Source organism: Pezoporus occidentalis, unplaced genomic scaffold, assembly GCF_034315485.1.
Source record: "Pezoporus occidentalis ecotype Australia unplaced genomic scaffold, CSIRO_AGI_Poc_V1 ctg86, whole genome shotgun sequence".
Taxonomy (NCBI): Eukaryota; Metazoa; Chordata; class Aves; order Psittaciformes; family Psittacidae; genus Pezoporus; species Pezoporus occidentalis.
The window spans coordinates 1,239,224-1,266,316 of NW_026916220.1; the positions used below are offsets into that span (position 1 = coordinate 1,239,224).

General features: G+C 37.0%; 1 protein-coding gene across 5 annotated transcripts in view; it reads right to left on the reverse strand.

Annotated features, from left to right (window-relative positions):
• The window catches only part of SNX24 (sorting nexin 24), a 92,396-nt gene that overhangs the window by 15,946 nt on the left and 49,357 nt on the right, over window positions 1-27,093 (reverse strand). For all 5 annotated transcript variants that reach the window (XM_062604512.1, XM_062604508.1, XM_062604509.1 and 2 more), the window contains one exon: window positions 22,276-22,380. In XM_062604512.1, coding sequence (XP_062460496.1) covers window positions 22,276-22,380 — 105 coding nt within the window. The remainder of the gene's footprint in view (window positions 1-22,275; window positions 22,381-27,093) is intronic.

Consider the following 27,093-nt stretch of genomic DNA (forward strand, 5'->3'; position numbering starts at 1 on the left):
ACTGAAAACACATGGCAATACAGAGTGTATTCAGAAAGAATTATCAAGGCATGTTCTCTCTGTTCTCCCTCATGTACCTGCTTTTGAGCCCTATCAGATGCAGGCTATTCTCCCAGAGGAAACTCTGGTCTAATCTGCTCCAAATATTATTTTACAGTATGCCAGGTGACTTACAGGGTTAATTGTGCTAGTCCACAGTAGCAGATGGCTCTCCCAGAGAAGGAAGATGGCCAGCTCACTCTCTCATCTCTTCATATCCCTCGTCCTCTGTGCCATTTAGGTGATTGGGAGAGGCTGCTCCCACCTGCCAGTTCTCCTCAGCAAAACTCCATGATGAAAGGTAAATTGTTGGCTTCCATGCACTCAGAGCCCCTCTACCTCCTTCCTCTCTCAGCAGTAGAGAGAGTGGAGATTCGCTGAAGAGACATGGGAGCTCTGTTCTGCTCAGTGGATCCTTATGTGAAGGACTGCCAGGGACAGAGGATAGAGCTGGTGGCTAACCCGGTGGTGCTGGCCAACATCCCCACTTGCAGGCAGTGAAGACAAAGGGGTGATGCAGGGATGATAATCCAACACCTCTTCCCTGCTGTCAACTCTGAGGAGTTCTATTTTAGAAATATGCGCATTCTTTAAAGATTTGCAAAGCAAAATAATTTTAGGACAAAACAAAGGTAAAACAGGAAAGAGTTAAAGGAACACAACAAATATTTTCAGAAAACTTTCAGATGTTACCTGGAACCAGGTACTGTTTGTCTTGGTTTACCTGTACTGAATACAAATTATCTGAGAGAAAATATATTTCTAATGTAAAATGGAAGTGAAATGACTGTTACTTCAATTTGCTAGATGTTTTATGTAGTCACACTGTGAGATATATTAATTCGTATTTCATAAAAAATGCTGCTTGACACAGAATACAGTTTTGGCTGCAGAATGGCTGCAGTTTTGTATTTTCATGCTTACTTTCTAGACATACTAAAATATATATAAAAATATTTTTTCTCCTTTTATTATGTTATTTCAAAGAGGAGCTTGAAGAAAATTGTCACTTATCTCTACACAGAGTGTTTACTATTTTTCCTGCACTGCTGTCTTTTCTAACTGCTGTATTTACTATGCTTGTAAGAAGTCCCTTATAAGAAGAAAAACTGTGAGCAATTAAAGAACTAAGCTGTTCTCCATTCTTCAGAGCCAAGTGTGACAATATTACCTCAACAGTCAGAGAAACAGAGGCATAGTTCTGCAGCATGACCATCTTTCTCTTCATCTCCCCAGGCCTCCAGTCTCTGGATAATGTCACAGACTATTCTGTTAAAACACTTACGTTGAATTGGATCTTGATTTTTTTGTTGGATAATGTGGTTTTGGTCAAGTAAAGCAGCTTGCAAGAACTGAAAAAGCCCAGAACAATACTGAAACCTTTAAGAATAGCCTTGAAATAGCATTTTCACTTTTTTTTGTTTGAGAAAAAAAGCATCCCACAGCTCCAATTTTGCTGGTTTTGCTGGGAACAAGGAAAAAGCCAGGTATGTGATGAAGACTGAGGAAATTACCTATTAAAACCAAGTCTCTAAGTCTTGCTCTCCCACAAGAAGGTTAATTACATGTAAATGTTGTATCAAAAATCTAGAAATCATTGAGGGATGACTTCCCCATCTGCATTGTTTCCACAAGGTACGGTAACAAAAATGCTATTCAAGTCTACAATAACTTATTTTGTTATATCTCCTTGATATTTTCTTGTCAGAGGTTTTGACTCATAGTGAACTCTTGAGAAATGATTCGACATTCCCTTTGAAACTAATTAGACTAAGCAGCAGGTACCCAATCCAAAGTCCAAACAAGAGATGTAGAAAGCACAGGGAATTTGCTGCACCAGGGGTTAGTAAGCTCACAGTGCCATTTTTGCAGAGGTAACAAGGGGTAACTTAGCTGACCACACATGTTTAGATTTATATGGTGAGTTTTTTTGGGGGGATTTCTTCTTTTTTAGTTTTGTATGTTGGTAGCTCTTTCAGCACAAAATGTGGTGTTGAATAAGGACTCCAGGCTATTTTACAGTGTTGGAAGTGTCACTGCAAGGAAACTGGTAAGCTTAATTTTAAGAACTCTGAAGCTTCCATTACATTTTAATCAGCTTAATAAGAAAATACACTCTGCAGTTGCAAGACATTTACTTACTTTTAACAGCAAAAGTGAGGTAAAAATCTGTAGGATTTTTTCCTTTTGTTTTGTTTTGTTCCCCCAAATTATTAACATACTAACAACTTACTCCGATATCCTAATTGTGTAGTTAATGAGGTTGTTGTTCACACTAGGGCAGAGAAGCACAAAGTAAGTTTTGATCACTAACAAACTCAGAAATGAGACTTGGGGGCTGAGGAAAATGAGTCAGTCTTAACAGTGTATATAGATACCACAGGAATAGGACAATAGTATAAATGTCTTTGTTCTAGTTTGTGAAAACAACTGGCTTTCTTGTAGAACCACTGTAGCAAAGAAAAATCTGTTTTAAAACATCTACTTTCTCAGATCATATTGAATTACCTTCTGTTTGTAATAATTCTTATGTTTTAAACATTTCCCTAGCACCACAGGAGACCAAGACACAATCAACTCAGAACAATGCAGTAGATGCTGTGCTGACAGCATTAGCCATTGACTCAAAAGCATCAGTTTTCTGAGAAATTCAACAAGGTTTGCTCTCTTTGGAAAACATTTGTAGGAAATTTCTACTCTGCATGGAAACCAATAGGTTAAAGTCAAAGGTTCAGACAATCTCTTCTTGCCTACTTACGCTACAGAAGCAGCATAAGAAATGGTCAAGATGTAGTGATATCTAACCATATGGATATCAAAAAAGCTTAGAGAGCATTTCATAAATTACGCAGGCAAGTTGGAATCAATGTCAGAGAATAGAAGCTTGAACAGATGAAGTAGGACATTTTTTAACAGACACTAATATGTACGTTTAAATTAAATTCTTGATTAATAACTACTATGCTGTAAGAATGTTTTGTCAGGGGTTATAACTCATGGATTATTTTCATTAAAAAGGAAGACAATATAAATGACTTGGACAATAACAGGGCAGTCATAACAGAGTAAATTATTTTGCCAAACAACATCAGAGCAGGAAGATGCTCAAGACTGTTCAAAAATCAACAGTAAGCACTTCCAGCGGTAACAGCCACTGCAGAACAGTCATGTGGGCAAGGAAGACTTTAATATGTGTTGTCAGAATATTTAACTGGTCCAGTTTTGTCATCAATAAGCTGAGTTTGTTAATTCTTGTACTAACACACATGTGGACCTTGACAGATGTGTTACTTCTGTGTTAAACCAGATTGACTGGGGACTGCACCCTGCTTCTTTGTACCACCCACCATACTACTCCTCCAGAAATGAGACTTTCAATCATCTAAAATGTCTTAAACCAGTAATTCCTATGCCTTATTTACTGAAACCTTCCTTTATCATGCATGTAATTTTCATTAAAATCTGTCAAATAAAGACTTTGTTCATGCCAAAATTTTACATTAAATACTCTTGCAAATTTTCAGAAAAAGCTCTCTTTGTCCCTCTTCCCACTCACACCCATTACAGGAGAGATCCAACAGCAAATTATTAAATTCTTTACTCATCAGTGAAATGAACTGTTTGCAGAATCAAGCCCAGCATACTGCAGCATGACTTTGTCTTGCTAAGGAATAGACAGTGTCTAAACAAGCAGGAGGGAAAAAAAGTATAAATAAAAGATACAGCAGCTAAAAAGTGTGGTGTAGAGTCTCTGATCCTAAATTCTGGATGCTCTTTACACCCTTAAGTACTTGCTTGCTCATGGATTCAATCTACAGTGAGAATTAATGTTACCAGAAGTGCTAGAACCAGGCAAAGTAACTCCCTTTCTCTGCAAGTACACAAACCCCGCTTTTTGTCTGTGCAGAACTGCTAACAGAAGTTGCAAGTTTTCCCTTTTATTTCTTGCCAAAAAACGCAACCCCAAACAATCCTCAAAATGCCTTGTCCCTCCTTTTTCAATCCCAACACCCTGGCCAAAACCTTACCTCTTTCAGAGAAATGAGCACCTCTTGTTACATGCTGCTCTGTAACTATAGGAGCAAATCAATAGCAGCTGAATGCCATCTGCTTCGGGCAGCAGAACAGCACCAAAAGTGTGAGCAATGCATCTTCCCTTATTGAAAGGCTATTTTATGCAAGTAAACAATTCGTCGTCTTCTTGCACGCTTGATGCTCATTTACCACTTTTGATCAATAAAATATGCAAAACAACAAAAAAATTGAATCCTAAGAGTAGTTCTGATGCCAGTGTGATAGTTAATCAATATCAGGTCTCTGTTCAGTAAGGCAGGCAGTAGGGTAACTCCCTTATTGTATGAACCCAGGAAAAAGTGTGGAAATGTGTCTTCTTGCCTTTAAAAATACAGTACGAGAAACGAAACTTTATGCTGCAAATTAAAAAAATAAAAATAAAAAATATTGAAACCGGAAGCACTATTTCAATTGTATTTTTCCCCCTCCCTGTACAGAGTGTCCTTATGTCAGCCTTCCTGATAATTTGTTGCAAAGAATCTGCTGTTATGCTGTTGATGGTGGTCTACCATCATTAGCAGAGATACCATTGTAGCCATTACAAGACATACGTTGGACAGCAACACACTCTGTTTCCTTCTAAAGCTGCTCTACCTTATTAAGTCTTGGCTTTCAATGTATTTATGTTTCAGGTGAATTCAGTTTTTCTGTTAAAAACAAACTGCTATGGGAATTTCTTTTGCACAGTGTTTCTCTTAGTCAGACCACAAACTGCCTTATTACATTAAGCCTCCTGACAATTGATTCAAGTAGAATACTCCTCTCCCAACAAAGAAAACGACATTTTTACAGATATTGCAGAACAAAACCTCCAATTCAAACAACTCCCTAAAATAACACAAAATACTTGAAATAACAATTGCTACTCACAAAGGCTGTCTACTGTAGAGAGCCATATATGCTAATAAAAAAAAAAAACCCAAAACTACTTTCTTATTCAAACAGCAATTTTGAAGATTATATCACAAATATGAAGCCACAAACGTAGTTCCACACTCTATGTTCTGATCTGCATTTAATACTGCATTTTCTTCATGGTTCCTTCCTGCTTGTACCTAGAAAACACAGTTATTCAGATATGTGGCCCTTACTCACTTTTGGTTATTTGAACTGAAAAAAAGCTTGGTACACTTCTGTAGAAGACTGTCTTTTGCAGCACTTCCATTTCAGAGAACTACCAAGAGAAGGACTTAAAGAAACAAAACCAAAAACCTGTTCTCTAGATTTGCAATGCAAAGACACATCCCAGTGTACTGGTCATGGACTTCTAGAAAAGATTTATTAAGGTGAAGCCAAGCAATGCTGAATAAAATATCATTTCATGATCAGATTAGAACCAAACACTAACTTACAGACAAGCAGCAATGCTTATACCCAGGAGGTACAGAAAATCTCTTGTTCGTTGTTTGGTTCTCGTAATTCTTACAAAAACAAGACAACTGGAAGAACGTATTTATAAATCAAGCTGTATAGAATTTTTAAGATAATTACTGGTAATTAACAAAGCACATGTTTGCACATATGAAAAAGGTCCTTCTGACCAATCAGTGAAACTTAATAAATGTAAGACAGGTTTGGGGTTTGGGTTTATTTAAATGTGTGAATTAGAGGCTGATTTGTAAGCAACAGTTCAATATTTTTCTTTGAAAAAAAAAAGACCCTGTAAGACCCCAAACATCTGTAGTTATAACAGGCAGCTGTCCCTTCTGCATAACGAAGCTTGGATCAAGCTCCTTCTGCATGTCTTCTTCAAAAAAGCTTACGAGTTTACATGAACTCCAATATACAGTTTGATCACATTTACAGAAGCCAAAACAATTTTGATCAAATTAATAATAGAGAACATAGTAGTGAAAACACAGTAGCTTTGAGTCAATGACCCAACTAGCAGCAAGGGTATAATTTAAAGTCAGAAATTTCCAGTGCATGCACCGTTAGCCACAGTGAGCCTGTTACTGCTCTAAAGGGAATTGTTTGCCTCTTATTAGATTTTCTACAGCACAACCATAAGTGATAAATGTACTGCTGTACTCACTGTCAAGTTAATCAATGCTGCCAAAGTTTTCTTGACCTAACAGTAATCCATAAAGCGAGCGGCATTTTCTCTATCCCTATGACATCTCAGTCCTCAGTGGGGATACAAATCTTCCAACAGCTTCTTAAAAAAGATGAAAAAAAAACCCAAAGCAAAGCAGAGGGAAAAAAAGATATTTTCAAAATTCTGTCTTTAAATTACCAGACTCTGAGAATTCCTTGACTCTCTGACAAATTGGTTAAAAATGAAGGCCACAGAATGGATTCAGTTTGATGGTTAGAACACTAGCAAATGGATAACTTCACAGAAGATAAAGCCTTGCCTACTGAAAAGAAGGTAAAAAACAGCTTCAGAAGTCTTCCAAGGAAACAGCTGGATTAGTGCCAAGGTTCAAGTGGAGCATGGTGCAGCAATTCTGAAGACAGTAATGTGAAAACAATAATAAAAAATCACCACCAATAAAACTTATCTATTGCTGCATCTGGCTGTGATTCACAGTCCCCGACAGGCATCACCACAGCAAAGAAGAAAAAGTCAGGAGACAACCCCTGGTAGAACAAGCTGCTCTATAAACAAACTGCTGCCATGCTCTCACAAGCAATTATAGACATATGAAATATGAATTGCCATTGATTTTTCTTCCAGAGGTCACTCTACTCCATGTTTTACGCACACTAGGTATTTATTTGGGTGGCAAACTGACAAGTTTTTACAGAATTGACGGAACAATGTAATACTTGCTAAATCACAGGTACTTCATTATAGTTCTGCTCCTTGACACTTGTCCCTCCCAAAACTCACTAGCAAGGGAGTCCTTGATAAAGGTGAGGAACAATGCAATTCCTTGGGAGAAGAAATCATCCTAACTTGGTCAGCAAATGCTTATTTACTTCTGCTGTGCTGATGGCAGAAAAGCAGCAGCAGTCAGAGGGCTGCATTTATCACAGCATAGTAATTTTGCAATGTTCTGATTTGGCTAAAACTCTCCACATCCTTGTTATTGAAAACAGGATGACTTCTCTGGAAAGGAGAAACAAGATTGCAAGTTAGCTCGCTAACAGAAGTAACATAGCTGCCTGGATTTCTGTTAAAAAAATAACGTAACATGAAAATACTGCAAAAATGTCAAACTGCTCTCTAAAATTTCATGGTTTTAATGCTGTTTCCACACATAGCAATTGCTTGATGTTCCTTACTCAGCAATTAGAGAGCTACTTAATTTTGGCCAGTAAAGTGGACTGAGAATCAAGAATTCCCGAATCATATACTCTGGCATTTTTAGACAGCAGTCTTCCTTAGTTATATTGTTGTTTCTGACATCAATATTTAGTCTCTGGGTTTCCCATGCCAGAAGAATTAGCAAAAAGACTGTGCTGCACAGGTATTCTGGCCCGAGAGAGTCTTGTTTACCCTGCAAATAAGCCTTGTCATCTGAAACTAACCTTAAATTGTTATTTTGTCACAATTCTTGGTGCCTCAGTGCAAGGACAGAACAATACTACTGCGGCACAGACAGCTTAATCAGACTCTAGGCTCCATGATAAGCAAATAAGAGTATCTGAAGGGGGCCTATAAGGATGCTGAGGAAGGACTCTTCATTAGGGACTGCAGTGATAGGACAAGGGGTAACAGCTTAAAACAGGGGAAGTTTAGATTGGATATAAGGAGGAAGTTCTTTACTGTGAGGGTGGTGAAGCACTGGAATGGATTGCCCAAGGAAGTTGTGAATGCTCCATCCCTGGCAGTCTTCAAGGCTGGGATGGACAGAGCCTTGGGTGACATGGTTTAGTGGGAGGTGTCCCTGCCCATGGCAGAGGGATTGGAACTAGTTGATCTTAAGGTCCTTTCCAACACTAACTATTCTATGATTCTATGCCACCAGTGAAAGTACACTTGGAGAATTGGCACCCTGAATTCAAAGCATATGTGGATATAGTGTAAGGGTTCAGAAAGGATCTATAGTTGAACTGAAGTCTACAAAACTCCTTGCATTCTTTGTTGACTGGCCACAGAGGTATCCTTCAACACATGATCATTAGAAGACACCATTATGAGTGATATGTAGACTGAATAAACCAGTCAAGGGGACAAAATGTAATTTCAGGGAAAAACCAGCAAAACAAGAAAAGGTGGGAAGATGGGTATTGACATATGAAGTCGAAAGAATCTGCTGTAAATATAAAAAAGTAGTGGTTGAGATAATATACAAATATAGATATGATAACATGCTGGTTATAACTGGTAAATATACTACATGAAAAATAATTTAGATTGTGAACACAATGTACTTGTGATGATGGATTAGTGCCCTGTCCATCCACACATTAACAAACCCAGGTCCGCCATCTGCCCAATATGTCAATGCGTCAGTCAATGGTCAGAATGGTCAGTGGTGGACTTCCGTCTTACTTCTTGGGTGAACATCACCATTTTGTAAAATTGGGCTAAAATAATTGGCCAATCTCAAGCAATTGGGATTTTCTTTTTTATTTCTTTTTTTTTTTTTTTTCCCCACATCCATTATTTCCAAGGCTGGCTATCAGAGCACTGAAGTGCTGTCTGTACTTTTATACTAATCACACTGCTCCTGAGCACCTGCACTGGACCACAACAACAGCCTCCTGCATCATTAGAGCACAAATGCATCACAAAACCTACTAACATTTATTTCCAATACTACAAAAAGACCTCAATATCCTATGGTAAATTACTCTTACAGAACCTGTCCTCATCGTTCCAGCTTTTAAAGTTGGATAATTAATTAAGGTCACATAATTAAACTTACCTGAATTTGATTAATTATTAAAAAAATCCACCTGTAAAGCAGGTAAACACTAGTTTATGGCATATAAATACAATGTTATTACAAAAAAGCAAACTGCTTCCTAACCCTGAAGTTATATGACTGCTGCTGTTCAAAACTATTAGCATGTATCACTGCATGACCTTGACTGCGTCCAAACAGACAGAGAACCATCTGACTGGATAATGTAGACACAGCTGCTTAAGTGCTGTGGCTGTGATTATGAATCCTGTGCAAGGTCTTTGCTCCTCTGTAATCTCCTGTTACTTTAAGAGTGCTTTTGAAACATTACATTAGGAATCTTCCCCACTGAACTAGGTGTGTGGTCTGGATCCCATGCTGAAAAGTCCACCTGGACATCTGGCAAAATTGGAAGAGGTTTCACCTGGCTAACTTCCTCTTGATTTCTTGGGGATGTTCGGAACATTTTTGAGAAGCCAACATTACAGGGAAACTGCTCAGAAAACCACAGTTACACAGTATGCAACTGTTATCTCCCAATGACTTGCCAGGAAGGATTTAAAGAAAAATACTGTAAATGATCTGTGTTCAAAGTGCTATGTCTTTTGTGGCATGTCTGTTATCATCAGTTCATGAGCTGATATGATACCATACTAGCACAACTATGAATGCTGGATTTCCCTACTGATAATGATATTCTGGAAATAAAAAAAGATAAGACACTAAAAAATGGAGGATGAACTCCCCCAGCCAGATACATATAACTGGAATGACATTTTCTAAGAACATTTTATTGGGAAAGTTATCACTGACCTTTTCATTTTCCTAGAATAGACACAGCCAGTGGGTTGCAACAGCATAAGAAATAAGATTTGTATCTAACCATTTTAAAACTGTAATTCTACAAAAGCAGACTCCAGCCACTTTGCTGCTGTAAAGGCCATGGACACACCACAAAACCTGCTGTTCCAAGACAGCAGTTTTAAAAGCTGTGGCAGCTGGTGTATTTGTGCTGTCAGTTTACATGAGTGATGCCAATATCAGCAATATGATTTACCTAACCAACATAGTTCTGTAAAATTCGATATACAAATAAGCCTGTTTAGTGTGTAATTGACTATGTGTATCCTCTCCTGCCTTCTTCTTGATGGAGCACATTACTCCAAAGCCTTATATACACAACAAATATATATTAATACTCAAAGCCTATATATCTATTTTGATATTTAAGTGACAGAGAGGCTTTCTCCTCATGCTGATGCACTCATTCTCAAAAGGCAAGAGGCTGGGACGTAAGAGGATCATCTAGGTGTCATTTGTCATTAAGAGAAATATCTAGGGGACCCACGTGCAGAATGATGCTTGTACCACATGGGTCAATACTACTTGGTGTGCATGGACAGCTGAAAGAAAAGAACACCCATCAAAAATGTCTTTAGGGACACCCACCTGTATTAAAGAGGAACCAAAATCCAACGTGCTAGGTTTAAGTCTCTATCAGGCACATGGGTTACTGGTTATTAACAGAAGCAGACACTTAACAGATTACCATATGTAGACAGTAAAAACCACAAACATAGTGTAAGCAGGGCTTTCTTGAGCTTTAGAAGCAATTGGAATGAATCTTGTGACTGGCTCTGAATTGTAGGATCTGAGATTTTCCCATGTGTGTTATTTCCTGCACAATGTTCAAGGAGAAATGTACACAGCAGAGGTGTCAAATACAATTTGACTCCCACAAATGAGGTCTTGAAAAGAAAAGGCTTTTAGTGCTTCTGTTGTGAGGAGAAACAAACAAGACTTACTCCTATATCACAGATAAAATTTTCCTTTGTTCTTAGTGGTTACTTGCAACTCTATTTTTTTTTCCACCACTGCTTCTTACTGCTTTATGTAAAATTTGGATTCATTGATAACACTGGTTTACTCTGACTGTTATACTGAGCTCTGAACTAATTGCTCTCAATTAATCTGTTCCACTCTTTGATAGCTTATTTATCAGATTAGGAAAGATAGATTTAATGGTACTTGCTGGAAACAAGTTCTTTAATTGGAAATACCAGAGTGTTCAGCTCACTTCGTGCTCTAACAATTGAGGACAATTTGGAAAAGCATTTTTCCCCCTACTATCGTGTCCTTGATTAGATATCCAAAGTAGCAGACAAAACAAATGACAATACCAACTAGCAATATTGGTTCAAATAAAAGCCAGCAGCCAAATTACTTACTATGAGAAATGTGACCCATCCCCATCAATTCCAATGCTGTGTTACATTCATTTTGCTCTATCTTTGCCTCCCACAAAGGTAAATTGCAAAATTTCTTTCAAAATGCATAGCTCTATGCCTGCCTCTATACAATTATCCCTTTCCACAAATAAGCCGAATCAACAGAAGAAATTATTTTTCTTGATTAAGCTCCTACATTTCTCTTGGGATGAAACAAAACAAACAATTAATCTTTCCTTATTTGTTCTCAGAAGAACCTGAATCCCTTAAATGTACGATAACCAGGGTACCTGTGGCAGGCAGTCGTCAGCAATTAGGCTTGTGCTGGAAATGAATGGACTAGAGTCAGAATACCTAATCTGCTGAGAGTTTCTACAGGAGGGCAAGGTTAGACCAGGAAAATTCCCTAGCTGTGGAAATACTGTTAAAAATTACCACTTGACTTCAGCATAATTAACAAGGTTTGGGAATTTATATGAACTGAGTAATTGAAAAGAATTAGCAAGAGATATATACATTAATCTTCACCAGTTACAACATGCCTAATGAAATTAAAGGTTCTACTTCTACTTCATGCTTTGTTTCTGCAAACTTTTTTCACTTACAGAAGAAAAATTATATTAGATAAAGACAATAATAGTTATGAGAAATTAAAAAGAAACTGCATCAACAATTTTCCTGTCAATACTTCTTGAAGATTTTTTTATATATAATTCATAGTATTGATGATAAGCAGCTCTACGAAAGTTTCTTAATGTTCATGGTTTTAAAGTCAACATGAAGAATCCCTATGGGAATTGTAAGTTTAGACATCAGTGATGTTTTTAAATGTTTGTAAACGTACCCACAGTGAAGACATTCTAGAATCAACAGTTTCAGTAAAATTAACTTTCTCACACTTAACTGAATTCATATTATATTCAGATTACAGAGACAATAAGAGGTGAAAAGAGAAATAAAGATAGGCAACACTGACGTGTGTGGAGAAAGCGTTAGCAGAAGATAACAACCTACCCATGAGCACAGGACCTTGTTCCCTCAGTTCACTCTTGAAATCCTTCAACATATCCTTTAGAAAAGATTGCACAGAAGCCAAGAAAAGGAAAGACATACAAAGGAATTATATCTAATGCAGGAGTCCAATTTACTGCAAGACCAAAGGAGAAGGTGCAATGACTACTTTCGCACAACCTATATGAGGAAGACTAGTCATCTCGTCCTCCTCTCACCTCCCTAGCTACTGATGGTATAGCTTCTTGCTTAAGCAACTCTTCTTGTAAAGGATTTTTCTGACCTGTGCTCTTTGCTTGCAATGACTCTTATAAGCAGAAGCTCGAGAATTCTGAGTTAAATAAATTCAATATCTTTCTGGTAAAACCCTATGATGATACATTGTTAGATAAATACATTAAACGTTATTATGGTACACTTCAAAGTCAAGAATTGCCAGGTTAGTTTTATCAATCAAACTTTTATTCCACTTCCTTATGTGTAACGATTTATTTACTGTTGCTTACATATGCAGTATGATCCCATACTACTTTTGCCCTCCAGAATCAATTCTTCATACAAAGCACAGAATGGATGATATTCAGTTATTCAGCATACATTTAATTTGTTTTCTTCCTCTCACCTCCAAACATGGCCTATGCCTTACTTGCAAATTCAAATCCTGCTTTGAATATGGAATTATTCACTTCTTCATGAACTCACTGGCAATTCATTAAGTAGCTTTACAGATTAATTTTGAAGAAAAAGCCCTTAAGACTTAACTTGCCTTAAAAGTCCAATTAAAAAAAGGGGTACTCACCTGTACACCACAAAGTATTAGCTTATGCAAACCAACACAGAGTAGGAAATGAAAATGCATTTAAAATGCTGTAGATCGATTAAAAGGGTGAAGGAAACTGTCTGTCATACTTCAAGTGGTGATTATAAGGACTCCTTGCAGGAATTACAGCTCCCTCCTTCATCTCTTTATTACAATATACAAAATTGTTTTGACTTTTTTTTGTCCCTCCAAAGATGCTCAAGCAAATACATAAAATATTTATTAAGGAAAAAGAAACTTTAATGCCTACATGTCAAATGAGGGGCTGCCTTCAGGATAAGGAAGGTGACCATTTTTTCTATCATCATGGCTAAATGAAGTAAGTATCTCAAGCCTTCTACTGCTCCAGAAGCAATCATGGTTATAGAACAATTGGCCATCAGTAGACTACAGTGAATACAGCAGTGCACCAGCACTCAAGTTTTAATATCGCTAGTTCTGCTTTATCAGGTTGTGAAATCTCAGGCAAAGAACTTGATTTCTTTCCCTTTAAAATATCTTACCGTTACCCTGAGCATATGCAGGTCATGACAGAGACCATTTCTCACTGTACAGAAATGCATAATTAGTATAGTTTGATGTTCATCTTAACTTGGGTGAAAGTATGTGACACAACAGTGGTATGATATACAGTATAATGAAAAGAGAACAAGCATTTAGACATCATTTCTAAACGTTTTATGACTTCTAATGTAAACTCTGCTTTTAGCTGAGTAAAATTTATTTTGATCTGCTCTAACATGTAAGAGTGAAATGAGAGTTTTCGTGCAGCACAATTCTACACAGCAAAACCAAACAGATTATTGTAGATGAAGGAAAAAATATGAATCATAAACCACAACGCAGTACCACTTGAAAAGCAAAAGATGTATCTCTTAAAACATAAACCAGGTAATCTTCCTAAGCATGTTTGAAAAATGCTTGCAGTAAACACCTCTACTGACACTGTCAATAAATGGCTCTCCTTTAAATTACCTACAGAATTATTCTGCTCTCTCGTTTTCCTTTGCTTTCTGCCTTGTCTTAACAAAAATACAGTCCTGCATGTATTAAGCACACTTCTTTAAAATCTACAGCCATCTAAAACCAGCTATGTAACTGTACCACCCAAGAAACATGCACAACAGCATCTTAAAATACCTGGTCACAGCAATGATGGATTTAAGTTATTAACTGATCAAAAAAAGATGGATGGTGGTCTGCTTTTCTTAATCTACATCATCATCTAGATCTATTTAAAGATATGTGGTACACTAACAAACTTAGTTAAGGTTTCGATAAAATCAGTAGAATAATCTGCCCTGTTACATTGAGACTGTATCGATCAATAAAATCACTTGTACTAGGAAAGTACTGTTAACTACTGACAATCCCAGCCATTAATATTATTTAACACTCTGCTCACAATCTTTAATGAGGACAAAGAACATTTTGTCTTTTTACACTTATCATACCATTGGTTTTAGAGCTCCTTACAGGTACAGTTCAACCTTGATTACTGCAGACTAAATGGAGTTAGAAAAGGAAGACATTGAATAATTTTGGATAATGGAGAGAATTTTCAATGTGATTAACAGATGTGTGTGATTTGACAGACTTGCCAGCAAAACATCAGTTAAATCTTATTTCACTGAATCCAACTTTTATTTGCAACTTCCTAATGCTAGACTGATTCTTTGCAATGTATTTATCGGCATTTAAAACAACTGATTTCCAGAAGCAACAATCAGAAAGATAAGCATCTGTTCTAGACTTCATGAGATTATTTTTTTTTTCCTGAAAAGAAGCCAATTTAGTCTTAAATTAGTTAGAAGTAAATCCCAACAGTGAATGTGTACACAGGACAAAGGCAAGTATTGCCTTTGCAGAAATCTTTGTGGTGGTTAATGAATGACACAAGGAAGTCGAAGTGATTTCTACGCACCTCCTGCTCTTAAATATGGGGAATGCTTAAACATAAGTCCACTGGGAGAAAACCTACAGGTCAGAAATGAACAGGATAAGGTGGAAAACAACAAAAACAGGCTCACATTTTGCACAGAAGTTTTATAGCTTAAAATTTCTTCCTCCAAGTTCAGCTTTTAAGTATACAGCCAATTAAGCCAATTACCTCCCACATGTAAAGTATTTGGTCTTAAAAGGCCTTTACTAATGCTTTGCACAGTGGCATCTGACCTGTGTACCTCTTCATTATATCAATATGATTCTATCATGTCTTCTCAGCCATATGATTCAATCTCTTTTCTTTAAGAATAGTGTTTGTGATAAACACAGGGCTCAGTTCATGAAAACACATTAATGTTCAATCAGATCTAATGAAAGCTGAAGCACAAGTATGTGTTTAATTACTTCAAGGGCTATATACGAAGAAACATAATGGTTCAGACCAAAGGTCCATTTGTATGTATCCTATCTCCAAAAATGGCTAAAATGGATACCAAGGAAGAGTATAAACGAACAAGACTAACATATAAGTAACTTTTTTTCAATACTCTAACAGCCTTGAAAGACATGAGGACTTTCTATGCTTGATATAAACTATTCTTCCATAAACCTTTCCAGTCTTCCATGGAGCCAATTTAAAGTTTTGCATTCATGACACCCTCGGGAAAAGACACACAGGAATACAGGAATAACAAATTGCTTGATACAGAATGGATTTATGAGAATATAAAAGAAGAACAATTGTAAGGAATATGAACATTGACAGAATGGATAAATGTGATGAATGCGAACTGCACAGAAATAAAATCTGAATAGCTGAATGATCATTAAATAGTTCTAAGATCATTTTGCTGTTACATTTCCAGAATTAAATAGTAACCAACTTGATTTTACTGGGGAAAGGCAAACAAACATCTCATAAAAATTCATGCATCACACATACAGATCTCAATATTTCCAAACAGCTCTAACAGCACTGGTTCAAAACTATCTACCTCTACAGATATTATTTATTTTTTCTTCTTTAATATTGATAATGGAACATAAAGAACTGTTCCATTTAGAAAGCACTTACATATTGCTTGTGATTCTAGAGAACTATGCCAGCTTCAACAAACTCACAACCAAGATCTCCTTGTCTTTATATGAAATCCTAGCTTTTGTTCCACCTAGAAGAGCAAAAAGGCTGACTTTTATGTGCTACCATGGGATATTTTTATCTTCACTTCACAAACAGAAGAAAAAACCTGAAAAATCCAGTGCACCACCAAAGATTTGTTTTCCTCACTTTCTAATCCTACTCTAGTCACGATAGCTCTGAAGCAGTATTTCAGCTACAGCTGTAGAGGAGTATCTGGCTATTGAAATGCAAAGGTTTAGCCAATGCACTATGTGGAGAACTTGCAGACTGGAGTCAGGAGTCTAGACGGCTCTTCTTAGAGCAGGGAACTCTCAGTCTTCTTGAGGATGGATGAGGTTATAAATAGCTGAGTTTGCATTCCTTCTTATTAGAACTGCAAGATGCCAACAGAAATGCAATCAATTAAGCAGTCAAGAACTAATGAAACTTCCACTAGGTGATGGAAAACTCTTTTTCTTCACAATTTGATAAAAAATCCCATAAGAAAATAAATTATCTCATTCCCCAAAATGATAGTGAAAAGGGGCAATGAGCGACACTCAAAGAAAGTAGATTTTTATCCTCAGTTGCAATAGGAAATGCTCTATTAAGTCTGAAATGCTCTACAACAGAGCTTCCAAATCAACAAAAAGATCCTTTCAGTATTTTAGTTTTTTAATTTGAATCTAAAACTTTGAATCTAAAGCAACAGCACATAACTAAATCAACTTAAGTTCAAAAGTTTTAGAATATAATTTGGATTGATGACTAAAATCAGAGGGTTTTCTGGGGATAGTGAAGGTTATTTAATGCTTCCATTCGGATTTACTGATTTGTTCATACCCACTGCCCAGTCAGAAAAGGGTATTTATTTATTTAAACTTTACCACAAGGAATTTATCAACACTTACTGGAGTAATTAAAAAAAATCATCATGGCCCACAAAGAAACAACACTTTGGGCCAAATATTCTGTAAGATAGTTTTCCTTCTGCAGTCACTAGCTGCACAAATAGCTCATTTGCTGGTTTTTGGTTGTTTTGTTGTTTTTTTTTTTTCCTCTCGGCTGCTGTTCAACTGTTCCCTCAAAAGAGTAAAAAAATGCATTATAATGTGTGATTTTCTGCTTTATATTTCTGATTAACTTACTCATAAAGCAACTACACATTATTCAACACTCCATCCACTGTTTTCCTAACTCCATTCTGCTGGAAACTAAGACAGCTAAGGAGTATAGGGCTGGATTTTACTTTCTTAAGAGCAAAATCGTAACATGTATGGGTTTATTTATATTTTTCAGGAAAGATAGGTAGTTAAAAGATTTTTAAAGACAACTGCATTTTCAAGAATAATGAAATATAGGACAAAGTGCTTCTCAAATATTCAGATTATTTCCTTAAATGGAAAACAAATCTCTAGTCCAGTTCCATAAACTCCATAACTCATTTTTAAGATTTGGATTCCTGAAACTGCTGGAATGCTGAAGTTCATAAAATCTTCAAATCTCACAGCCAAGCAGCACTTTAACCAACCTTATCTCCAGCAATCAGGACTGTTCTCTTTGTAAAAAGTTCAAGAGTAAATAAAAGCCAAATATGTTTTCTTGACCACAGCTAAGACAGAAATATTTAGCTATACATATTAACTCTGGTTAGAGACATATGTGCATACAGACCTTACATACATGCAGAGCAGTTCAGAAGGTTTACAGCCCTCTGTTTTATATTAGAATCTTGCCAGTCACAAGAAGAATTTCTTCAGGTCACGAGGACCAGAAGAAACGAGTTAGTATCCCGAAACTCATCAAAAAGATGTGCCTCTTCCAAAGTCTTTCTCCATACCCAAAACATTTCTGTGACAACTAGTAGCAGCTACACAGTGTCATGCTGAGGTATGGGTGCCACTTCACAGTGAATTCTGTTAATGATGCCTGTTACTTTGTTGGACTGATGATATCAGCAAATGATGAGATTTCTTTTGCCCAAGGGGGTTAGAAAATATCTATTCCATTGAACTTTAATAAAAGCCAGATCTGTCAAAGGGCAAGTCCTTGGGGCAGAGAGACTGGATGACAATAACATCCAGTGTCAGCTTACTGGGACAAGGATATGACCTAACTCCAAATCAGTAGAGAGCAGGTGGCTAGATCAAATTCTACCCCATTATCAATTCACTGGAAATATGCTCCATAAAAACTCCTCCTCCAAGAGTACATTATATAAAATCTATTAACAAATACTGATCAGATTGACAACGCAGCTGCTTTGATAACCATTTAGATAACGTCCTTCAGTCCTGCCCTTAGGAATCCCAACATCTTCAATGTCCAAAATGAAACCCCATCTACCTCTTCAGTTGGCCCGTTCACAAGACGACTTACTGAACTCATACACAATAATAATTGTGCAAGTGGGAGCATTTCAAGTGATCTATGCCTCCTTTAAATATGCTTCCAGAGCAGACTATATTTCTGTATTGCTTTGTGATACAAGATTAGACAGTGGATTAAAAAAAACCAACAAAACAAAACTCAAATAACTGCCACCAAGAAGCTACAATGCTGATTGACATTCTGTCCTATCATTTTCCACACTTACCTTCATCTTCTTGTACTTTCAAGCAAATATATTTCTCCAGGCTCACAAACATACTATCAGGAATCACAGACCTTCAGTGCAGCCCTGCTGGCAGCCCTTCTCAAATTAAGGGCTCCTCCCTACACAACCAGCTCCCTCAAATCTGTATCTTCCACTTCTTCTTAACACCAAACTCTACAGGAAACATATTGATAATACATATTTTGTATCTACAAAAAAGTCATAGCTAAGTTTAAATCTTGCTGCAGGCTAATACTACTATCAATAATATTTTTGTCAGCAATAGTATAATCCAGTGATTGATACATATTTTACAAATTTTAAATCAAAATCACCTGGATCTCTGCTGTATTACAAGCTACAAGCTCAGATATTCAAGTAAGTAACTATTAAGTTAGGATTTATAACACACACCAGTTGATTCATTAACTCTTAGTTGATAGCCACCACAAGGTAATGAGAACTGGCTTAGTCCGCTTCCACTGTCAGTAATAGGCATTTTTTTATTTAGCAAAGACTAAACCAGCTCAAGCCCTCTGTCCTATCGGTTAAGATCATGGACAGAAACACCTACCACAGATCAGCAGAGAAGCAATAGTTTACTGCTTCATACTAATCTGCTTGAATGTTTCGGGCTGCACTCTGACATTCACTTATCTTTGCATCTGTTTCCTCATTAATAAATTAAACATAATCACCTTTCTTCTTGTCAGTTGATTGTTCTCAGTATGCACAAGGGCTCATTATTATTGTTATATGTAAAGTTGAATTACTACGCATATTAGCGTTTACTAGTCAACTGTTTCACAGTATTAAAACCAAAAGTTGTAAATTCTGGTCAAACTTGTAAAACATGAAAGTAACTTAAAAATAATATAGCTAAATCATTCTTTCACAATTCAATGAAAACTGGTCTATTACGACACAAAAATTTCCCACTCAACTTTTTGAGAACAGAAGTAAGCTGTCTGATGACACAGCAGTGTATACCGATAAATTCAAGAAAATTACTATTTTTATCTCATAATTTAATATTTTACTTATTCACAATTTTGGTATTCCTCAGAAAGACATAATTAAATGTTTCTGAGCTCCTGTCTTTCCACTCCAAGAAACACACCACCTGTGCTATAAGGATTTAAGAGGAAGAATTCATCATGAAAAAGTCACAAAGAGCTAACAAGGTACTTGCAACTGCAGCACCCTGCAGCTCAAACAGGGGAGTTCCCTGCTGTCTTTATTACTTGATGCAGACTGATTTTACTATTCTAATTTCATATAATTTTTGTCTACATTTAACTATAGGAGACTACTTTATCAAAAATAAATTAAGAACCCAGTATGATTAGACCATGTCAGACACAGCTCTGTATTTGACTACAATCTTTGTGGCATGCTACTTCTTGCCTGTACAGATTTTCAAGGTGCAAAGTGCAATTATGAGAAATGAATGCATATTACATAAGAAAAAAATATCTCAGTGTAACATCCGTGCAAATGCTTAACCTCTCCATGACATTCTGACTGTTTTTTTGAAAAAGTGACTACTGTGACTCCATAATAGTTTACAAGTAGCACAAATGGCTGGCCTCTAGTACCACAACTGACTAGTGATGGTAGTAGCCAAACTGCTCTTACAGATCAACTCTCATTAGTATCACCTGAAAATATGTTTGCAATACTTTATATACATATTGTTATGTTAAAAAATGATCATGTCTTCTGAAATTGTACCATGTTTCTACATTGTGTCTTAGAAAATGCTAGGCACTATCAAGTGTGAACTTCTGCCTGAAATCATGTTCTTTATTATCTTACAAGTCAAAATTTCACTGATGATTAGTTCTGCTTTCTGTTAGCAGAAATTAGTGACTTTGCCAAGAATTCAATGACTTTTGTTCTTTTAATTTAGCACGTACATGAGTATAGATATAGCTTAGAGGCTTGTCATGTTTTAATCAAATGATGTCCATCAATCCCTTCCAACAAAAAACACTGCATGTTTCTATGCTAGCCAATGGTGATAGAAGAGGAAAAAGTTAACTGAATGTACCAGACTGTAAAAGGCCAAGAGTTGATCGACTCTTCCAGTAGGGGGAGATGTTCTTTTAAAGTTTACCGGCAATTATAAAGTGCTAACTGATTTACCCCTGTATCTTTTTAAGAAAATCAATCTCATAACAGAAATCCATGCCTTAGTGGCAATATGCTCCAAAACACAGTTGTATGAAAATCAGGAAAAAAAAAAAAAATCACAGAAAACAGCTGTAACAGAAAAACATACTGATGATGGAGAAAGCTATGCTGACAGCCATCAAAACCAAAAAGGCCCTATTCCTTTTCAAAACCAAAGTCTCTCCAACAGCAATGTTTTTTCACTCACACAATAGATATAATTTTTAGATGTCAAAGATGCCATAAATACCCCAGAGGAAGAAGGAAAAAATGATTAAATTTTTGCATTTAACAATACTAATTAAATATTTAAAAATACAAAATAAACTATGTTGCCTGAATTGCTCCCTGTGTCTCAGAACAAAATCTGAGCTGTGTTTTCCTCCTTATTTCCAAATTACTTTTAAAACTTTAATGCCAGAAGTAATTCTGTCCCAATACTCTCTTCCTTAAACGGTTTTCTTTCACAAACCTTCTTTGAAAATCAGGGGCGTTCCTGAGCAGTGCAGGCTACCATCCATTTTCTATGAATGAAACTCACTGTCCATTGTGTTACATTTCACCATTCTTCCGTATGTGCCACTGCAATTGTGGATGATGTCATAAATCAGATCTATGAAACTTTTACTATTTTTCCTACTCAGATACGAGTAAAAATAGAATATTCTCAGTCTTCCTCCAAAAATTATTTTCTGATTAAGGTAATCTCTATGATCCCTCTCAATAAAACAGCACTTGCATTAGTACAGCTGAATGTCCAGTAAACTAGGAACATGTCTAGGGGACCACCTTAATCTGACTTTGTCACCAAAGAAATAGCTGTGAAACTACACCATAGGGGATTTTTAAAGCAACCATGGTGAGAGTAGAAATTCCATTTATTAGAAAAGGCTGTTACTTATCGCTGGTATATTTAGATGTCTGTATGTCTAAGTCATTCCTGAAGAATCCTTTTACAGTCTGTAGGAAAATCAGAACCCAAATAGGTAGAATCTGGGACTTTAAATGCAAGTTTGCAAACAAACTGAGATGAATACAGGATGACAGGTGCCTATGTCAACTAGATGAACAATTCAGATACAGGTATGACAATAGAGAGATATAAATTTGATGAGCTGATACTTCCCTACTCTGTCTAAATAGAGCTAAGTTAAATAAAGCCTCTTCTGCAACACTTTTGATTGGTACAGTCAGAACAATAACATTATTTTCCCCATTTTAGGCACAGGAAAACAAGGTACTAGTAAGTACACTAAAGTCAGTCAGCAGCTTTTGCATGAATTTGGGACAAAAATGCCTGTCTGGATTTCTAGCTGCTAGGCTGGCTAATCATCATTGCTGTATCCATTTCCCACCTCTAAAATTGCCTGTCAGAAAAACATCCCACTTCATACCTTCAAATGTTTTGGACACCACCACTTTGAAAATGGATGTTGATTTTACTTTCACAGTGCTGAGAGGAGACTCACCTGCAAGTATAACTCCAAGCCTTGCCGTCGCTGCTCCAGGACTTTGGGGACCCAGTTTCTCACATGCTTTGAAGGCATCTCTGGAGTTCTCATGAATTTTTTGAGCTGCAAATGAAAAGAAATGCAGACAAGAAAGAAAGTATAAGAGTAAACAAAAGATTTCTGCTAGAGATGAAGCAGAACAGGTAAAATAATAATGCATAAAGTACAACAGCACAGCAATGAAAGTACTCACCATCAGCTCACTGAAGTAACAGAAGACTTCATACCTACATGTTGCCATGACAAATCTCCATGCTGCCCTGGATGGTGAAGGGGAGCCCTACTAACAGTTTGGTGTGACTAACTGCATTAAAACAACAGCTACATGAGAATACTTGAAATGAACTCCCCATTAGTCAACCGGGGATGATACCTCACAATGTCACTGCGGCATACCTAGGTATTACTTTGCTAAGTCCACTGACAAAAAATGGTGACAATATGAAACTCTGGATTTAGGGAACGATGAACAGGTGGAAGAAGTACAGACAGGAGAGCTAACCATTTCTTTGGAGAGCTGGCAATCAAGAGAGAAAAATATCCATGTTCTCAAATTGCACCAACAGATCGACAGTTGTGTTTAATATCTTATACTGAGAAATAGAAAGATTGCCACTGAATGTATTTCCAGTAATTCTCCATAATTATTCCTCTAAAGATTTGCATAGGAAAGTTTTATAGATACATACAGAAACGTGTCTATGAATACAGATGGACACAAACATGCATTCTGAGAACACTAAGAATCCGCTTGCTGGAGCAACATATTTTTTCGAAACACAAAAATATTAATGTTTTTCTTAAAACTACAGCTCAAAAATGATAACTGAAATAGACTTCATTGCATTTTAATAGAAGGTGACATTAGACATTCTTTCTGTTGGATATTGCCTGAGTAAATCTGAGGCAAAGAATGCATGGAAAGAAACTAAAAATTGACTTTGACATGCATGCCCATGGGAGACTGAGAATTTACATTTCATTTTTGAGCTTGCTGAGATGTCACTATAGGAAAAAGCAGTGCCAACATATCAATGTCTCTACAATCACAAGTAACAAAGCTACTGCAAGGAAACCTCAATTGCTCTGGAAACATTTTGCCACTTGCTTATTTCTTAACAGTGCTAAATTACAATTAAACATGAAGTGAGAAAACAACCCACCAAAGCAAAACCCCAAATCCATGTACTTTTACTGCCTGATCTTAAAGCCAGAAAATGAACCCCATTTTTTCATCTAATTTGGTTGAGAATGTTGAAGAAACTATGGTCACAGCTGTTGCGAACTATGACAGCACCTGCACGGGAGTAACAAATAAGCAGAACGCTCCAGATAAGAGGAGACAAATCTGAAACAAAACAAGTGTCCACCAAAGCCTAGCTGCTTTCAGGGTAAATGGTCTGTGGCTGGTGCCACCAGATGATGATTAACAATCATTTTGTGCTCTGTGGTCCTCTGACATAAAGCATCCAAGCCCCATTTGCATAAATATGCAAGTACAGGTACTATGTATAGGTATAAAGTATGGGTTCTACAGATGTAGAAGTAAATAAGCCCCCTTTCTTATGCTTGAAATAATATATTGCAACAAATAATTACTACAATGTCAAAGAATATTAAGCAACTCTATGTATGCGTTAGCTGTATTTCTTTAGACCTGTGCCTACAAAAAAACCCATGAAGATGATCAGGGGACTGGAGCACCTCCCGTTATGAAGACAGGCTGAGGAAGTTGGGGCTGTTCAGCCTGGAGAAGAGAAGGCTGCATGGAGACCTCATAGCAGCCTTCCAGTATCTGAAGGGGGCCTGCAGGGATGCTGGAGAGGGACTCTTCACTAGGGCCTGTAGTGATAGGACAAGGGGTAATGGGTTAAAAATTAAACAGCGGAAGTTTAGATTGGATTTAAGGAAGAAGTTCTTTACTGTTAGGGTGGTGAGGCACTGGAATGGGTTGCCAAGGGAAGCTGTGAATGCTCAATCCCTGGCAGGGTTCAAGGCCAGGTTGGACGAGTCCTTGGGTGACATGGTTTAGTGTAAGGTATCCCTGCCCATGGCAGGGGGGTTGGAACTAGATGATCTTAAGGTCCTTTCCAACCCTAACTATTCTATGATTCTGTGATTCTATGAAATCTTCATACTGTGTTATACATTAGGTCCGTAACACTGACCTAATGCCTATTTGACATACTGTAGTCTCTGTTTCCTGCAAGACTAAACGATGGCACAAATTACCAAGTAAAGAATTATCTGTCCAGCTGTGAAGTCAATATGATTTATAATGTACACTAATTATTCTAAAATTATAAGTAACTTGCAAGACAGGATACAAAGAGCTTAAGATTTTCAGAGATTTCACTGACATGAAATCTGCAGCTGTAATGCTGTCACCTTCTAGCATTCTGGTGCTTAAAAAGAACTACCAATATTAAAAAATGTAAAGGAAGAAGAGTATAAAAAATAATTAAGCAATAAATGGTTGTATTTTTAACTATTCTATACATATAGAAAGAATTTAATTCTTTCTAAAAAGCTCTCCATAAGAGAATACTAAAACTTTTGATCAGACTTCAATATAATATTGTAATGTGAATGGTGCACAGGTTGAAAGGCCCAGTTTGCCTTTCATAACCAGTGCAAAGCGTAAAAGTCTATGCAAAACTATTTCAAAAAAACAACAGCAGTGGATAGTCAAGGAAAGAATCTGTAGTCCTGGTGTAGTCTTGGAAAGATTTTAAACCTTTTCCACTACAGCCAGATAGCAGAAGAAGCGGGGCTTTATTTTTTTTTACACAACTGGAATGTAAAGAATGTTGAACCCAGGAAGGAGAAATATTCACCTGTGTTCTTGGAAATGGCTTTGTTTTAAAAAAAATAAAAATAAAAATAAAAACTTTAATTGGCATTCCGATGAATAAGTAATCTCTTAAATGAGCATTGGAGTCCTCCTTCCTTAAAACAATGCCAGATGAGCACGTCCTTCCCTGGCGAAAGGTAAAATCTCCCCTTCAGCCTTTATTCCCATTTGCTATCATGGCTGTTCTCTACGGAAGCTTTGTTTCTCCAGCTCACTACAGGTATCTCCAGCACTAAGGATATCTTGAACATGCAGCAAGTCCAAAGATACCTTTCCAACTACCATGTACTCACAGCAGTTTGGAGTGAAACTTACATTTTAAATTAATAAGACAGGAACAAAAAATAAATACTTTATTAGCATGCTGAAAACAAACTGGTATTTGGACCTGATTATAAATAGTGTCATGAGATGTGAACAAATTGTTCACAAAGAACAATCTAGATACAAGTGCAAAATATTCTTCTCCAATAAAAACTGTTCAAATACACACCTTACTTTTTTAAGAGCATTGAGATTTTCTGCTCTAACACAAAACAGAGAAGGGTGAAATCACATACTGTATTAATACAACATGCTTTTTCCAGTATTTCTGTAACACTGAAAGCACTAAAAAAGGTTCAGAGCATGAGCTGTTCAAATATGTTTACTGAAATTTTACTCCAGCTTCACACAGTAAGACTTAAGAAAAGAGGTATATTGTTGCAAAATACACTGGGTGCTTTGCCCGGGACAAGGAACAAATAAAGAAAAGTCACTATCAAGTTTGCAGAGTAATATAAACAGACAACAAGCAGATGAAGAGTAAGATGGAACAAACTGAAGAGCGGTGCAAAGTGTCTAGTTAGAATAACTGGTTTTCAAGTTTGTTTATTTTGCTGTTTATTTTGCTGCTGTTTCTGGAGATAAAGTGAACATCATTTATGTTTTTTTCTAGTGTTTTAAGGAGAAATCCGCAAAGGAAGCTACTGCAATGGAATCAGGGTACAAGGAGACAAATCTGAGAGTGAGACTGCAATCATTTGTGACTTCCATGTGGAGTAACTGCGCAACTCCAGAAATTACAGTGAAATGAGACTTCAAAGGGAAGAAGAAAAAGAAAAAGCAGAAGCATTCAATACCTTTTTTTTTTTTTTTTTTTTTTTTTGCCTCAGTCTTTATGAATACTGACAGACCTTGGGCTGCCCAGTCCCTGGAGTTGGAAGACCACAAGCATGGGAAGAGTGACTTTCCATTTGTGAATGCTGAAATTATAAGGGACCAGCTGTAGCAGCTGAATGCTCACAAGTCCCTGCGGCCTGATGGACCAGGATGCTCCAAGCCCCATCCAGCCTGGCCTTGAACACTGCCAGGGATGGGGCAGCCACAGCTTCCCTGAGCAACCTGTGCCAGTGTCTCACCACCCTCACAGGGAAGAATTTCTTCCTAATGTCTAATTTAACTTTCCCCTCTGTCAGCTTAAAGCCATTCCCCCTTTTCCTGTCACTACATGCTCTTGTAAAAAGTCCTCCTTCTTGCAGGCCCCCTTAAGGTACTGGAAGGCTCCTATAAGGTCTCCCCAGAGTCTTTTCTTCAGGCTGAACGAGCCCAACTCTGATAAGGTCATCGACCTGGCAGATGAAAGGAAGGCAGTCTATGTAGCTTTTCTGGTATTAGTTAGGTTTTTGATACTGTCCCCTCACAGCATCCTTCTGGACAAGTTGTCTAGCTGTGAAATGAGCAGGTTTACAATATATTGGGTGAAGAACCAGCTGAAGTGAAGAGCTCAAAGATTTGTACCAAATGGGGCTACATCTGGCTGACAGCTGATCACCAGCAGTGTTCTCCAGGGCTCAATTCTGGGAACAGTTCTCTTCAGTATTTTTATCAATGATCTGGATGCAGGATTGGAATTCACCATTAGCAAGTTTGCTGATGATGGC